This window comes from Frieseomelitta varia, unplaced genomic scaffold (assembly GCF_011392965.1).
Source record: "Frieseomelitta varia isolate USP_RPSP 00005682 unplaced genomic scaffold, Fvar_1.2 scaffold_36, whole genome shotgun sequence".
Classification (NCBI taxonomy): Eukaryota; Metazoa; Arthropoda; class Insecta; order Hymenoptera; family Apidae; genus Frieseomelitta; species Frieseomelitta varia.
Window position 1 is genome coordinate 72,188 of NW_025110101.1, and position 15,898 is coordinate 88,085.

At 37.5% G+C, this 15,898-nt stretch overlaps 2 protein-coding genes across 3 annotated transcripts; both read right to left on the reverse strand.

The window, feature by feature from the left end:
• Positions 1–5,649: 5,649 nt before the first annotated feature.
• LOC122530892 (ubiquitin-protein ligase E3B) lies at positions 5,650–12,764 on the reverse strand. Of its 2 annotated transcripts, none has more exons than XM_043658271.1 (16): positions 12,281–12,764; positions 11,805–11,954; positions 11,351–11,678; positions 11,064–11,252; positions 10,798–10,989; positions 10,533–10,722; positions 10,217–10,456; positions 9,971–10,142; positions 9,778–9,896; positions 9,537–9,652; positions 9,263–9,465; positions 8,898–9,198; positions 8,366–8,758; positions 8,132–8,296; positions 7,948–8,059; positions 5,650–7,876 (listed from the first exon to the last, which is right to left on the reverse strand). In XM_043658271.1, exons 1-16 carry the CDS (start codon positions 12,427–12,429, stop codon positions 7,704–7,706), a joined length of 3,192 nt encoding a protein of 1,063 aa, XP_043514206.1. In that variant the 5' UTR covers positions 12,430–12,764; the 3' UTR covers positions 5,650–7,703. The 2 variants fall into 2 exon arrangements, with proteins under 2 accessions (XP_043514206.1, XP_043514205.1); XM_043658270.1 differs by having other exon boundaries at positions 9,537–9,661.
• A 101-nt stretch (positions 12,765–12,865) lies between these two features.
• On the reverse strand, positions 12,866–15,817 carry LOC122530893 (pre-mRNA-processing factor 19). Its single transcript, XM_043658272.1, has 8 exons — positions 15,692–15,817; positions 15,319–15,468; positions 14,953–15,230; positions 14,679–14,873; positions 14,441–14,596; positions 14,143–14,373; positions 13,731–14,071; positions 12,866–13,640 (listed from the first exon to the last, which is right to left on the reverse strand). The coding sequence occupies exons 1-8, from the start codon at positions 15,714–15,716 to the stop codon at positions 13,496–13,498; spliced, it is 1,521 nt and encodes a 506-aa protein (XP_043514207.1). The 5' UTR covers positions 15,717–15,817; the 3' UTR covers positions 12,866–13,495.
• Positions 15,818–15,898: the final 81 nt, after the last annotated feature.

The window sequence follows — 15,898 nt, forward strand, 5'->3', positions numbered from 1 at the left end:
ACGCCAATTTTTGAACTCGTAATATAATAGCCATAAAACGGGAAGTATCGGTGAGAAGAGGGGGGAGGATTTTATAACGCTCGAACAGGTATATCCACAAATCAACAATAAACCAAATACAGCGACAAAATCGCACGTCCGGCACAGGCAGACTAACGGTAATTATAGCGACCGCGACGAAATTATTGCCCGGTTTTTTTAAATTACACTTGGTTCCCTTTCATGTTCTACATTCGACCGAAATTCCCTTTTCCATCCAGGTAACCCGTCGTGTTCCATTGCCAGCCAGGTAAACCCGGTGAAAGAGAAAACAAAGGAAAAAGAGCAGTTTTCTATTATACCGAATCCCTCTTGTTCATTTTCCCGCTTGACAAAAGGCGGCATGGAAAATATTTCCTGACCGAGCGCTTTTTTAAACGAGCGCGCGCTCTCTCTCACTCTCTCTCTCTCTTTCCCGGTTTAGGAAATCTTTTTTTTTTTTTTTTTTTTTGTTCGTAATTCCTAACACACGTAACGACAGGCCAGGCACAATCTCTGTGTCACTTTAAATCCCCGTATGTAAATGAAACGATGACACGTCCGACTGTCACGACGATGTAATGTACGTATGTGTTTCCCACCGTTGGCAATCCCGTGGCTTTATCTTACGACTCCGGGTTAACTTTACTAGTTTTGTTTACGTTCGTCAGTAATTTATTGGACATCTCAGTGAACTCGTAATTTCTCTCTCTCTCTCTCTCTCTCTCTCTCTCTCTCTCTCTCTCTCTCTCTCTCTCTCTCTCTCTCTGTTACACCGCTCTCTCGCCATTGAAAATCGAAGATTTACATTTGCACGCGAGACACGCGAATAACCCAGCGCGCGCCTCTTCCTGTTTGCTCGCCTCGTATCGGTAAACGAAGAAATCAAGCGCCACGCGAACGTCTTACAGATTTTCAAGTTCTCTCGACTTTCGCGCGGAACCCACGGTGAACGCGCGTAATTAAAAAAAAAAGTTCTTTCGCGCAGATAACTTACACCGAGCATCATTATCTAACGTTTGAATCAAAGATCCTTCGACAACTTGCGTTTCCGTCAGACAACACTGTTCAGAAATAAAAAACCATTTACGATTCAAGGCGAACGACGTGCGAACTACGTGCAAGCAAATGGCAATTGGATTTCAAACTTAAGGAGATGGTTGCTCGAGGCAAAACCGTGGCGCAAGCCGAGCGTATTTTAACGCGTATTTGGGACGAGCGAGAGCAATTTCCCGGCAAATGGGGGGGGGAAAAAAATTGAAGACGCTCCGATAATTGTCCATTAAAACGGTTCAGAGTCAACTGTGTTACTAGCGTATACCCTTGACAGCGGAAAGCAAACTCCTGCCACGTAAACAGAGATTCCCCAGTGCCGCCATTATTTGCCGAAGAATTAACCGCGCCGAAACACGCGTTTACCCAAACGCGCGTTGACCGCATGCCGATTAAATGAAAAATAAGTTCAGTAAGTGGCGGCTCCATTGTCGTAAGATAAATTAACTTGCGAAAGATGAAAACGCCACATTTTTATCGCGTTCTCGCGACATTTGTCGTATTGTATTCTTTAGCAAAGTTACTGGCACTCGTCGCACTGGCACACTTATTAATTCTCATTAATATGTGCGGCAGAATGTACAGTAAACTGATTGGCAACTAGTCGGAACATTAACCACTTGCGCTGGCAACCGATTGCGGACCATAACGAGTGACCGTATAACATCACTGGACAGAAATGATTGAGAAGTAACAGATTTATTATTCGTTTTGCCTATTTTGTTTCACTTGAATATACTTGAAGACTGAGAAGACATTACAATTTTGGGACAAAAAAATTCCAAAAGTGAAATGTTTCCAATTAAAATTTTCCAATTCTCGCTTATCTACACGTTGAAGGTAAACTCTCGTCTAGTATAAATTGATAAATTGTCAGACACCAAATTTTCTCCCCCTGTTTATTACAATTACTCGTATTTGTATCGGCTATACGCATTATTTGATATAATCTCGATATACGAACCGAATAAAAATCCCAAAGAGTGTAATCCCATTCGGGTACGAATTGAAATCTTCCCAGCATCGATAACCAGTCAGGAATAAACGAGTCGGAACGCATGGCCAATAATTCTAACGCGCGTGAGCGTTTTAAAAATTCTCCCCGAAATCGTGCCACCGTTGGGCAATTTGTCGAGTAACGAAAGGCCGGGATTATCGATAACGTGTTCGATTAACTACACAAGCACGACCCATGGAAACGCGAAGAAGCCTCGGAGAACGCGATATCGGCGGATAGACGTGTCCGGAAATAAAATTTAATGGAGCGCCACGTGTCGCTTAAAGGGAGATAAATCAAACGAGCAAGCGTCGACGATAAAGCGTCGTTGAACTCGCGGGCACGTCGGCAAGAAACATTTTAGATCGCAAGTTTCTCGGATGGAATGCTCTTTCCTCCGATTATTCTATTTTTATAACCTACAAACGTATATGACTGCAGTATATAACTGCAACGATTGAAAAGAACATATGCATATGTGGATGAATGAAAAGAAAGTATCAACTATGAGTATCTAGAAACGCGATTTTTGGTAGATAATTGTCCGCAGTTACTGGACCGCAGAACACGAGAAGGAGGAAAATATACAGAACCGGAAAGAGGCAACGATTTATGCTCACGCTAAGAAGGAAAGTGCGTTTACTCTCTTTCTCTCTCTCTCTCTCTCTCTCTCTCTCTCTCTCTCTAGCGATTGCCGGAGTACTCTCGTTCGACGCGTAGCGAACGTGGAAAGTGGCGCTAATTAACCGAACGTTCCGTTTCCCGGGATTAAAATGTTTAGGAAATTCGTCGAGCTCGAAAGCGCGGCCCCGCGTGCACACCGAAACCTCACTTCATTACATATTGCTCCAACGTGGCACGCAAATTGCTACGTATAGTGAAATTTACTGACAAAATTTTCAATTCGAATTAGTCTCTTTTTTTCTTTCTTTCTTTCTTTCTTTGTCAACGTTGAGAACGTGGACGAAACACAAAATTAAACGAATACGAATTTCAGACGTATAGCAGACAAAACATGTTAAATATAACATAACGATAGTACATTGATAACGTTTCGTACGAGATGTAATATTTACATACAACGACCATGTACATTCATTTTGGAAAAACGCGTCTGTACGATTAAAATTTCACGCTATCTGTAGCTTGTATAAATCTACGACCACTGTATCTGGAAATTCAGGCACGAAATTTGAAAAGAAATACGGTGAGAACAGTGCCATCTACATTTGAACCACGCCATTTCCTTTTTACAATACGGCGAGACGGCCCGCCGGCTCGTCCGGACGTCGCGAAAAAAAAGCGCTGATATAAATAAAAGGAGCGCGAGGTAAAATGAGAGAAAGAGAGATAGAAAGAGAGAGAGAGAGAGAGAAGAAAAAAAAGAAGGTAATAGTCGTAGATACAATTGACTCACCAGACAACGCCGAAGGCACCATATCCGATGGGTCTGTCGGGCTGAACGAGATCCTGGGCTGGCGGCGGTGGCGGGGGCGCAGGAGCGGCAGGGTGGTAGTAGGTGGGGGGTGCCTGGGCCGCCGCCGCCGCGAGGACCGCTTGCCCCGGGTGGGCCCCCGTTGTCCCGCCGCCGCCTGTCGCCCCCGCCCCACCCCCCTGCATCAACGACATAGACACGCTCATGGACACCCGCGAGTGCCGGCTGGGCCCAACTACTGCCATCAAAACTCTCCTCTCTCCCTACGGGCCACCCTCCTCAACCCTTTCCCGATTCACCGCCACCGCGCCACCGCCAAGGCCCCTGGCTGCTTCAGGGGGGAACCCGGGACACGCCTCTCCTGCTCTGTCGATTCTTCCCTATTTCGATTTTATCCCGCTCTCACTTTTCTTCACCTCGAATCCAATCGAACACACTTTTTTTCTTTATATGATGGATGTTGTATCTGTCCCAGTAGCAAGACACACACGTGACACTGACACACAACTATTCCTCGGGATGGTACTGGGTTTTCCTTCGTTTACGTTTCACTACAACTACGACGACGACGACAACGACAACGACGACGAGAGCATTCGTTCAAACGGGAACGACGACGTTTTTTTCGTCGTACGATAAAACGGTATATCAGACTTGCAAAATCACTGTTTTCCGAACAATCGGCTAATGGACGCGTCGTGTCGCGACAAGAGTGTCGTTGTCTGTTCGATTAGAAGTCAATAGGTCTCGATATTGCTCTCGGTTCCATGATATATCGATGAGCGCGCGATCTTTCCTCTTGAATCGAGTGATTCGATTGTCGATCACTCGGGGGCAGGTAAGAACGATACGTAGCTTAGTTTCGAACGTAGCGCGCTCTCAAGGTACGGCGGGAAGGGTTCAAGCTTGAGGGCCACGAGGGGAGAAGGGGGCTCGTGACACCACGCTCGACGCAGCGGCTATGGTCGCGTCCTTTTATCGCGGCCCAAGGCAAAAACGACAACATGCGAAGGATAACCTTCGTAATAGAGACAAAGTCGATGTTAAGTTTTCCTCGGCACTGTATCGAAGGGTAACAAACGGGGCGTTGCGTGTTCGAAAGTGTCGAGAAAGAAAGAAACAACAGCACTTTCTGTTGGTTCCCCTCGAATCCAAGATACGCTTTCCAGACGAGAAGAACTGCCGAATGCGTAAATGTCACAAACGCAAAATCGTCGAAACTAAACGCGTGCCACGTTTCTTTGTCGGGTTTACTCTCGCTACATCCACGGTAACGACGTTGTTAGGTTATGTTTGACACACGCACGCAAGCCTGTTCTCCCTCTGCTCCGTTAGCTACGCTCAGCTGGCCTCATAACGTTACGATCGGAGGGACGGAGGTAGAAAGGGGGCGGTGCTTGTTCGTAAGAAACACGGTAGCGCGAAACAGAGAAAGGAATGAGAGAACACTGAAAGGCTCGGTCGAGTCCTCGACGGCCACAGCGATTCCGGCTATAGAGGGGGGGACGGCCGAATTTGTTCGGCGGTTTTTCCGAATTGATGAACGATTCCTCACTGTCCGGGTTCTACGGCCGAGCCAGAAACACTGTCACTTCTCGTACAAATCAGGCACGCACACACAAACACGGAAACACGCGCCCGCGCACACACAAGCGAGAGAGGGAGAGAAAGAGAAAAAGGAGTCTCTCGCGTAGCCGCGATAGAGGGATCGTCGCGGTACGAACTAAACGCACGTCTTCTCGCAGCCAAGGCTTGCTGGCCACTAGTCGAGGGGGGAAGGCAAGCTACGCCGTCGACAGCGCCAGCTGCTCACAAAGAAGGTCACGTGACCTGCGCACTAAACCAAGGCGCAGCCGTCCCAGCAATCTTTGCAAATACGATTGTAAAATCACGTCAAACTCTATATACCTACGCTTTTATGGTATATTATTCGTTTGTTTTATTACAAAAACGATATAGACACGTTTGTTATATAAACTGTCGACTGATTATTTAGATTTCACTTCAAATGTAATGAAATGTAATGTTAAGCGATTTAAAGACGGACGTAGTTTTTGAGCACTTCGAACGGAATCGTCTTTTTAAATTTTAATATCGAGATATTAAAAGCGCGATTGTTGGAGGATAGTAAAATTAAAAGTCATGGTATAATTCAGTGTGTATATTTACATTACCTTTGTGAATCATTATCGAATGTATTAAATTAACAAATTCACCGTTATTCTCCCAACTGCGTCGCAACGTGTACACACTTTTATAAAAAATGTTACAGAAGTAACTCGAGCAAGCGATATTATACAAAGCGCGTTTTCTGCTATTGATACGATTGTAAGGAAAACTCGTTTGTATCGTATTTATACATAGCACGTCTGTTCGCGTAACGTTTAAAATAGAAAAATGATCCGTGCTAACACGAACAGATATCGAAAAAGAAGTCACCGGTTTTACCTTACAACCGTAACAATTTTATTTCATATTTTTTTACTCCACGTTTGTATCGATATCCATATTCATCATATCGCTCCAACGATAAATATACCCATAAAGAAGAGTATTATCTATTACTTTGTTTAATTGTACATGTATTTTGCAAGGCATGTATTCACAATTAACATCACAAGAGAATAACAAACTGTTTTGTCGATTCCAATGGAAAGTAATATATAGTTATTATGTTCCACGTTTTCTTGTCTCTATACATAATCAAAATAATTAATCACGTTATAAAAACTATTAACAGTTAATATAAACTATTTGGTGCTCGATTAAATCTATTTCATTTGTAAACATTTCGATCTATCACTTTAAAAAAACGTTTTGCTCTTTATTCCTCTTTCGCAGAGTGAGTACAATCAGTGAATACAAGCCTGAAAACTTACGTATGATTGTATAGGAAAATATGAAAGGATAGCATCTCGAATTACCTTCTTCATACTAAATAGGCTTCTATCTTTGGTCTGACCGAATTTCCATCGACAATATCACGAGTCGTTCGCTGAAATTACGCGTGAATTACGAGAAAAATAAATTTCGCTGTAATATCGTACTCCTCGCTACATCCACGAATAACACAGTTCTGATGCTCCCTCGTTTTCCACTTTCGCACATTCGTTCGGGCTCGTCGAAGACCACGGACAAACTACACTTACGAGAAATTCAACTCGAAACGCTCAAATAGGAGAACAAACATCACAATTTCGTTCGATCTGAATAAACCGATCTTAAACATTCGAACGATTATGGATTTTCAACCCATGAGCGCCCGTATATACACGTATATATTTCCAAACGGATCATATAAATTTTTTTATACATCGTGTCAAAAATTTGTACAAAATCTTGCGAAAATAGCTTTCCTCAAAATGGAACCTTGACTTTCAAATAACTTGAAAATTTTAGAAATTTACGGATCCCTTCTTCTTTTTTTTTCTTATTTTCTTTTTATCTTTTTTCTCATTCTCTCTTTCTCTCTCTCTCTCTCTCTCTCCCTCTCCCTCTCTTTCTTTGATTATTCACCGGGCACCGATGGGCTCGGACTTCAACACTCACCTCATGCACTTTACCGTTTTACACTAACATTAATTCACAACACTATAAACTAACAAGCGCACAGTATTAGCGGTATTAAGCTCATGAGGTATAATATGATTTACACCATAAGTAATCTACCATTTGGCGAGAAGTTTTATTGAACAAAACTTCGAAGCTTGAATATGTGCTATAAAAACAAGATGTGAGTCCAACACACGGTAGACTGCGTACAAAATAAGGCATAAAATAATTTCAGAAAGTGCAAAAAGACAGCTCGCTTTTTGTCATAACTATAAATTAATCTCAAGTCAAAACGTTCGACCACTTCTTGATATAAAAACAAGATAACAAAATGATAACAGAAGTGAAAACTTTGTCGCTTTATACATATATATATATATATATACATATAATATCTCATAAAATTTGTGCGAGTCTTCGATTTCATTTCAATAGCTTCAATAACTTTTTTAATTTTTCTTCTACAGATAATACATATGCGAATTATCATCTCGTTTGATTTAAGGTCTATGATATAATTATTAGAAACATCTCGCCAGATAATTTGGATCGCGACGGTCAGGCACCACTCAATCACTATGTAGAAATTTTCGTTAGGTAATTTGAGCGACGCGGTATGCATTGAAATTTCCTCAGATCAGTTGAAAATTATGAAAGTTCGAAGCCCGTATTACTAGTGACAGCGTAACGTAACTTTTCCCGTAAGGTACTTTTCTTTTGATAATTCGGTAATTTAAGAAGATTAAAACAAGTAGACGATGTAGGTAAACGATTCTGCGGATCTTTCTTACGAATCGTAAAAAATCCCCTTATTACGCTACCTAATTTACAAAGAATTAATAGAATAAATAGAAAGTATGTAAAAAATATATGGTATCTATTAGTTTCATACCGATTGTATCACCCGTATCCTCGTCGTCGCCAACTTCAACGCAACGAATCGAAAATGGTGGTTCTAAATGTGCGAAACCCAACAATGGTGATTTTGAGCAGCTTGTGACAAACTATGAGACGGACAGAAATGTTAAAACAAACAAAACAAACATTACTTACAATTGTTAGACCGCACAGTATACCTTCAAAAATAAGCCTCTTTCCTCTTCAGAAAAATCTTTTTCTAAGATATCCCATAACCAGCATACCACGCGATGACTATCGTGAAAACCACCATAATATTGCGTATGTCTTCGCAAATCTCGCAAATCTAATGGAACATTATCACCCGAAATTAATCTCTGTAACTAAAAACAAAGATATTGTAACGAAACATTTCTTTAAAAAAATAGTCATTTTGTGTGTGTTTGTCTTACTTCTGGAGTTGAAAACAATGCCAACCATTCAGGATTGATTATGGAACGGAATCCTTTGATAAAAGCTGCTGTTTGATCTTTTATTTGCATGTGCATTCTGAAATGGGCCATTAGGTGTATATAATTGATTTTATTTTCATTGGTGACTGGCACCGCTCGTCCTCCGGGCACCAATTCGTGCGTAACTAATTTGCCTAAAACGTCTTCATCAAGAGAGAAAGTTAATTCTAACTGTCTAACATCACCTTTATAATGCTTCACAAGAGTAAGACTTCGATATAAGTCTCGATCTAAAGAAGCCAACTCGTCCAACCAACTGTACAATGCACCTCCAGTTTGCCCAGAAAATTGAGAAACAAAAAACGATGCGAAAGGTACGTCTACTACAATGCCCTATAAAAGATATTGATTTATTGAAAAAATTGATATAAGGTAAGATATATCAATATCTTAAATAAGATTTACAGAACATGACTGATATTATATTGATATTATAAATCTTACAATTTTATTTTTCTCTCTTCTCACTTACTTCGTACACCGCTTTACCCAACATACGACCAACAAATTCAAAGAGTTGTAAATGATTATCTTGCATGGATGACGTCGGAGATGGATAAAGTCGATTTTCGCTAGTGACTTTGAATAAATTCAGAGATGGATCGAAAACTCTTTTTATTGTCTCCTCTAAAAACTCTTTAAAGACTCCATCTTGGTCAATACCAGCTTCCGCTAGACCTTGCTCGTTCACAAAACGAACTCTAATTACGCCTTTAAGTGCCTGAGAGGGTAACATTGCCAATTGACGATATCCATCTTCCACTATGCGAGTTCTACAAAATTTTTAAGTTATTTCTGGTGTAACATATTCAACGCGAAAAAAACATCTTCCACTACCTGTGAACAACAATAAGCGTTGTCGGCGTACTATTGCAAGCACTTTCGGTTAAACCCAAAACTGCTTTTTCGTTAGCAACGTGTTTGCGAAACAACACAACACGCTCCGAATGAGGAATAACATGCGGCATTTTAGAAAGGAGAAGAGCAGCACCTCGCCTCCCTTTCTCCAAATCTGCCAGAAAACCAGACACTCGAACTTCCTGTTTTGAAAATGTATTCGTTTCAAAATCTTGCAACGTAACATGAAAATAATTTAATTTAAAATACTTAACTTTGCCAACCAATGACCTTCCGGACAAAAAGTCCGTCGACAATCCCTCCGGTAAATTGCCATTAAAAGTGTGTGAAGAGAGGTGAAGAGAGGATTATTAGGAACTGATTTCACGTCTGGAACATCTAAAACTTCAGTACATAGCTAAACCGCTTATCTCTTATAGTTATATATCATTAGAAAAAAAACGATGTTACAAATAGGTTAAAGAAAGATATAATGCGAAAGTTGTAATACGCACCAAACAGGTTGTTAAGCACTGCTTTGTATAAAAATTGATTTAAAAAGTACGATATTGTTACAAAGTCGCTAAGTTTGAACGGATCTTGTTGTTCATACATTTCCATATCATCTAAAATTCTAATCAAATACAGAGATAAATCGATGCTGCGGAAACGATTCTATATTATTATTTTCGTACAGCATACACTTACGTAACATAATGTGTCATACAATCAGAAAATAATATTAACATTTGAAATTCAGGTGCTGTACATTTTGTATTAGCAGCTAAATGGTCCAAAAATGCTTTTAAGCCACAATGTGGACCCAGTGTTCCCAAGAATAAATACATATGGTATAAAATTTTATCTTGATAACATAGACCTATTACATGATAGATATAAATATAATTATCAATATATCATTGATACATTATATATATATTTACCAGTACTTACCAGTCAATATTTCCATTTTCATTTGTGTAAGTGTATGTAAAGCAATTTGATAAAGGGAACAAATTAAAGCTATTCTAGTAGTTTCTGCACTTCCCAATTTTCTATAATTTTTGGTGTTATTATTCCTATTTGTACGTGCTTCTAAAAATGCTCTTCTAAAAATGTTGGTACCAACAGATGTACTTTGTTGTTCTACCGATGAAGGTATCTCTTTTTCAATAAGTTCTGTTAAAGGTAGACCTAAAAAAGTTTTATTATATTTTTCAGCAATAATTTTAACAAAGACATACTTATGAAAACAAAATTCTCTCATTACCAATTAATTGTGAAACTATTCTTCCGGTCCATAAACAGGCTAATTGTGATTTCACATTTGGAATAGGTTCTTGCAAAGATGTATCAACTTTTTGTGCAAGCCAACCAAGAATAGGATGCCAATGAGTTAAATTGCTTTGTTTTGCAACTACATATTGTTGACATGCCTCCAACATTTTTGTTACAACAAACTATAAAATTTATTTAAAAATGAAGCGTGGTTTACTATATACATAAAGATTACATTTTATGCAATAAATCGATACCGTAAAAGATGGAAAGTACAACTCTTTTAACATCTCATCTCTTTCAATATTAGCTAACTGTATTAAATTAGCTAACAAACACAATGCGTAGCTACCTTCCAGAGCATTGAAAACTATTCGTAAATTTTGCTCTGAATTCAACAATTCCAAACTCCTTGCAAACAAATTGTTTGTAATAAAAGAAGAAATACACTAAAAATATATGTTATAAAAAATATGATATGCAGTAAAATAATATTTGAAATAATATATTATTGTTTACATACTACTGATGATATATTATTCAAGTGATAAACCAATGCAGGTACGCTAAAAATATTAATTAGAAACAATGAAACCAATTTATCTGACATCTGGGAGGAGATCAATGGTCTTAGTGCCAATGTAACTGCTGCTGAAAGTGCAATTGGTTTTAAAACAATATCCACTCTACCCAATCCTTTTACTAGAAATGCCTAAAATAAGATCAAATATCACGAAAGAATGAACCATTTCATAAAAGTAAACACACTGAATAACACAACTACTTAGAATAGGTTAATAGGATAATCACTTGCATAATGGGATAAAACCCATTGTTGACTAGGTGGCCCATTATGTTCGCACAAAGCTGATTCATACCAGCTTTGAGTTTTTCCATTCCTTCTACTTTCTGAATTGCCCATGTTCCTGGTGATGTAAAGCTAACTAACGTATGTAATCTTAAATGGATGGACTTATGATCAGACACTCTCTCTGGCTTGAGATTATCCAAGCCAGTCAGACAATAAAGTAATATTGTTTTCATCTGTGATATCCATGATATGTAACGATCTTTATTTAATACAAGTCCTACGTAAGAAATTTCTGGAGACTCAGAATCTAAAGTCAGTACTAAATATCTGAAATATTTACTCTTGTCAATTTTCTTATTGTTTTTTTTTTTATATAACTTTTTATCTTTCTTCTTCTTATTTATTATTCATATATCTGCATTTTATACAATTATCTTTTATTCACATACGTACCTACATAATTTTTCTATTCTTTCTTGAACCTTTTCTTTTTTATATATATACAAAAATTTGAAAATAATCTTATACACATCCAAAGCAGGCTTCAACTTTATATTTGTTTCTGTGCCACCATCATTCAGAAAATTAGTATCAAATTCTTCTCTGAAAATCATATTTTTTACTCTACTATTTCTCTTCATAATACACAGATAGTGTAATAAATAATTAATAAAATATATAAACATGAATATTCTACATTTTAATTTTTTTTTTTTTTCAGTAAGAATCACGGACAATGTCCGATCCGATCAACGAGCAACCAATGGAAAATTACCGAGTGTAAATAAATATTGATAACCAATTGAAAGACTACAACTACTTCATTTACAGTTAAAGACGATTTAAATGCCACCGAAAGGTGATTTGGAAAAATGTATAATTATCATAAACAGATGTGCTGATATTTAGAACGATATTACAAAACTCACAATATTCTTTTACGGGTCAACCATCCCCTAACGTAAGCCTGAATTAAAATGACAGCAGCCTCTCTGTCTTTCTCATGGGCTCGTTCTTCCCTAGCGGCCTTCATTTGCTGAAGGAAGCTGTCTTTGGACGGCTCCTCAGCTTTGAACATCCTTGATTTACCGCGACCGCCAGCTAAGCACTAAATTATGCTAATGACAAAACATTGTCAGCTGGTCATCCGTGTGGTCACTCTAGACACCGCGATTGTAACCACACACTAGAAAATCATCCTTTACAGCAGCACACGTCACGTCGATTTCATTCGCGTTATAATCACTCTGACCGATCGGCAGAGATTGCCATTTGCCGCACGTTTCTCACCATCACATAATCCGGGTATACTTCAGAATGACAGACAACTGCGACGGCCATTGTTATTAATTTGATTCGAGGCTGAATATTGAGGACAAAGGATATTAGGTTAGGTTAAAAAGCACGTGACTGGTGGCGCCATAAGATCGTTCAAATAAATTATCGAACTGCCCGCGTTAACCACATCGTTCCACAATTCATTTAACTTCTCGAAGTAAAGAAGAAGGCACTTGTACAAAAGAAGGCATTTTATTTCGTATACTCTAATAGATTATATTTCATTCATCAATTTAAACGATCCTGAGTAGTTAATACACGACAGACAAAAGAATTTGTGTTTTACACTTTCTTCATAAAAATAATATTGATTTTATAATACCATATTGTTAGCGATCACCATCAACTATAATTTATATCGCGATTCTGATATTTTGAAGAGCTACTTGTATATATGTATATATCTTTCAGCTTTAGAAAGCTTAAAATCTTTCATTGCCGACACAGCCATACTATAAATTAGAGGTCTCGATTGGCATCAATTATTAATATTCAAGATTCGTGAAAATATCATCAAGTTAAAAAATAAAAAGTATCAATGACCCCAAAAATTATCGTTATCGTTCAAAATCTGAATTAGCAAATTTACAGCCATCATTTACAACCCTAATTCTATCGAATTAGATAGTCCTTCAAATATAGGCAATCAGTTATGCAATACACGAAATCAAGAAGAATAAATTTAGAACTTTCAAATTGTCAAATATCAAAATATTACAGTCGTCACATGTCTTCAAACATCAACAGTGATCGCTAACAGATACTATAAACCGTTCTTAAATCAATGTATTTCAGTCACTAAATGTTCAAGGTAGACCATAAAGTTTTAAAGTTCTGTCCATACTGGTCGACGCTATATACTGCGCATGTTTTCCGAAACGAACACCAGTTGCGGCTGCAGTATGATCATTAAGCACTTTTAATTCTTGCCACTGTTTACACAAGTACACTCTGAAAATAAGAACGAAAATAACAATGAATAAAAACTGATATGTGAGGTAATTGACCTGAAACATATTACACATGTGACTTAGTAATTACCTTACGTCTGTTCCAGCTACTGCCAAATATGTTCCACTTTGATCAAAACAAATATCTTTAACTTCGTACCCTTCTTCTAATTGGAGAGTTTTAAAGTTCTTCAATTTACGCAAATCCCAAAGTTTCACGCATGAATCCTCTGCAGCTGTAGCTAAATAATAACCATTTTCAGAAAAACTAATTGCCGTAATTGGGCCTGAATGACCTGGGAAGTTAGCTACGTTTGATTGTTCTTTCAAATCCCAAATTTTTACTTGAGAATCTTGTGTGCCAGTGCCAAAGATCAATCCATCAGGATGAAACTGAGCTGTGGTCAAAGGTTGACTAACTTGTCCAGCAACCTATATTATAATATATTATATAATACATATTGATATATGATTAGACTTTATTTATTTGTTTGTAAGAATACCTTGGTCAGTAATCTACCAGTACGTATATCTGAGAATGCCCAATGTTGATCCAAAGATGAACTCAATAAATAATCGCCTGTTGGATGTAAGGACAATCCAGTTACAGGAGCATCATGACCTTTCAATAATAAAGTTGTTTGACTGGTTCCTACATTCCATACGCGTATTGTAGTATCAGGTGATGCAGTCATTACAATATCTTCTTCTGGATGATAAATTACTCTGGTAACCTAAGTATATATAACGATTAAATATCCAAAAATATTGAAAACAGCTGAAAACAGAAAGATTTTATACCTTTTTCGTGTGTCCTTTCAATATTGCAACAACTTGCTCTGTGTCTTTATTAAATACTGTGGCATTTTTGTCAGCACCACCAGTTAAAATTTTACTCGTGTCTGCACTGTGTATATCAAGCGCAAGTATACCAGGAACGCTAGCTGAATGAAGACCCTTAAAAATAAATAAATAATAATAGTAAATAACAATAATGTATAAAAAATTTGTTGTATAAATAAAAAGAACGCAATATTACAGGATGTGAAGCAAGTGTTTGAAATGCGCGAATGCTATCTTGTGGCAATAGATCTTCAGGAACCGAACGCCCGCGACGTTTCCTTTCTTGCGTGAGAACTGTTGCTCTCTCTTGAAGCTTTTGTATTACATCTTCAGTAATACCAGCTTGTTCCATAGGCTGAGCAGCTGTACCACCAGCTTCTACTGCAAGTGCCTGCAATAAGATATAATTTATTAATAAATGTTCCTGATATAAAATGTAGATAAAATTAATGTAATATTATTATCCATACAGGTTGCGGAATAGTTGTAGCTTGAACAATTCCAGCTTGAGGTTTCAAAGTAGCTAAAGCTTCTCTAGCTGCTGTTACTTCTTTTGTCAATCTAGCAATGACACGGCATGCTGCATCATGTTGATATAAGGAATGGGACAATTCTTGTCTAGCTGTTTGAAGTTGTTGTCTAAGTGTAAATGAATGTAACATAACGGCATCCCATTCATCTTGTAAAATTTTTAATATAGCTGGAATTGATGTTGCACTTGGCGGTTTGGGTTTAACTATTGCAGTAGCTGCAAAATGACAAGAATATCATTGACAATTTTATATGATATTATAATGTACAATGTGATAATTATATAAAGAACAAGAGTAATATACTTTTGATATCAATAAGTTGATCTGCAGTTAATTCCTTTCCAGTTATAGGATCTACTCCATTTTCAGCTAGATATTTTTCAATTAAACGTTTTTCAAATATGGAGCCAGATACTGGAGATACGACCGGATGCTCCGGGACTTCGTTAGAAACTGAAAATAATTTTTTTTTTTTATTTATTTAATCAAGAAACCAGTAGTGATGAAAAATATTTTAGGTTATGTTTAATTCTTATCGGTAAGAATTACAAACATTATAACAGAAATGGCCAATTGATTTCTATTATTATTATATAATGTCAAAAATATAAAATTAATATAAATCTTTTTATTATCGATTAAAAATATTTATATATATAAAGAAAAAAGATCTTACTCGCACAAGAAAGCGCCATTTTCATACATGCGAGACGCGTTTACTACGCATGACATATAAATTGCAATTTTCTGTTACTAGGTTCCATATAAATTTAAATATAATATTTTTATGCAGTCTATCTTACACAATTATAACGATGTATATATGAATTATAATACAAATTTCTATATTATAAGATATTCTAACCATTTAACAACAATATAT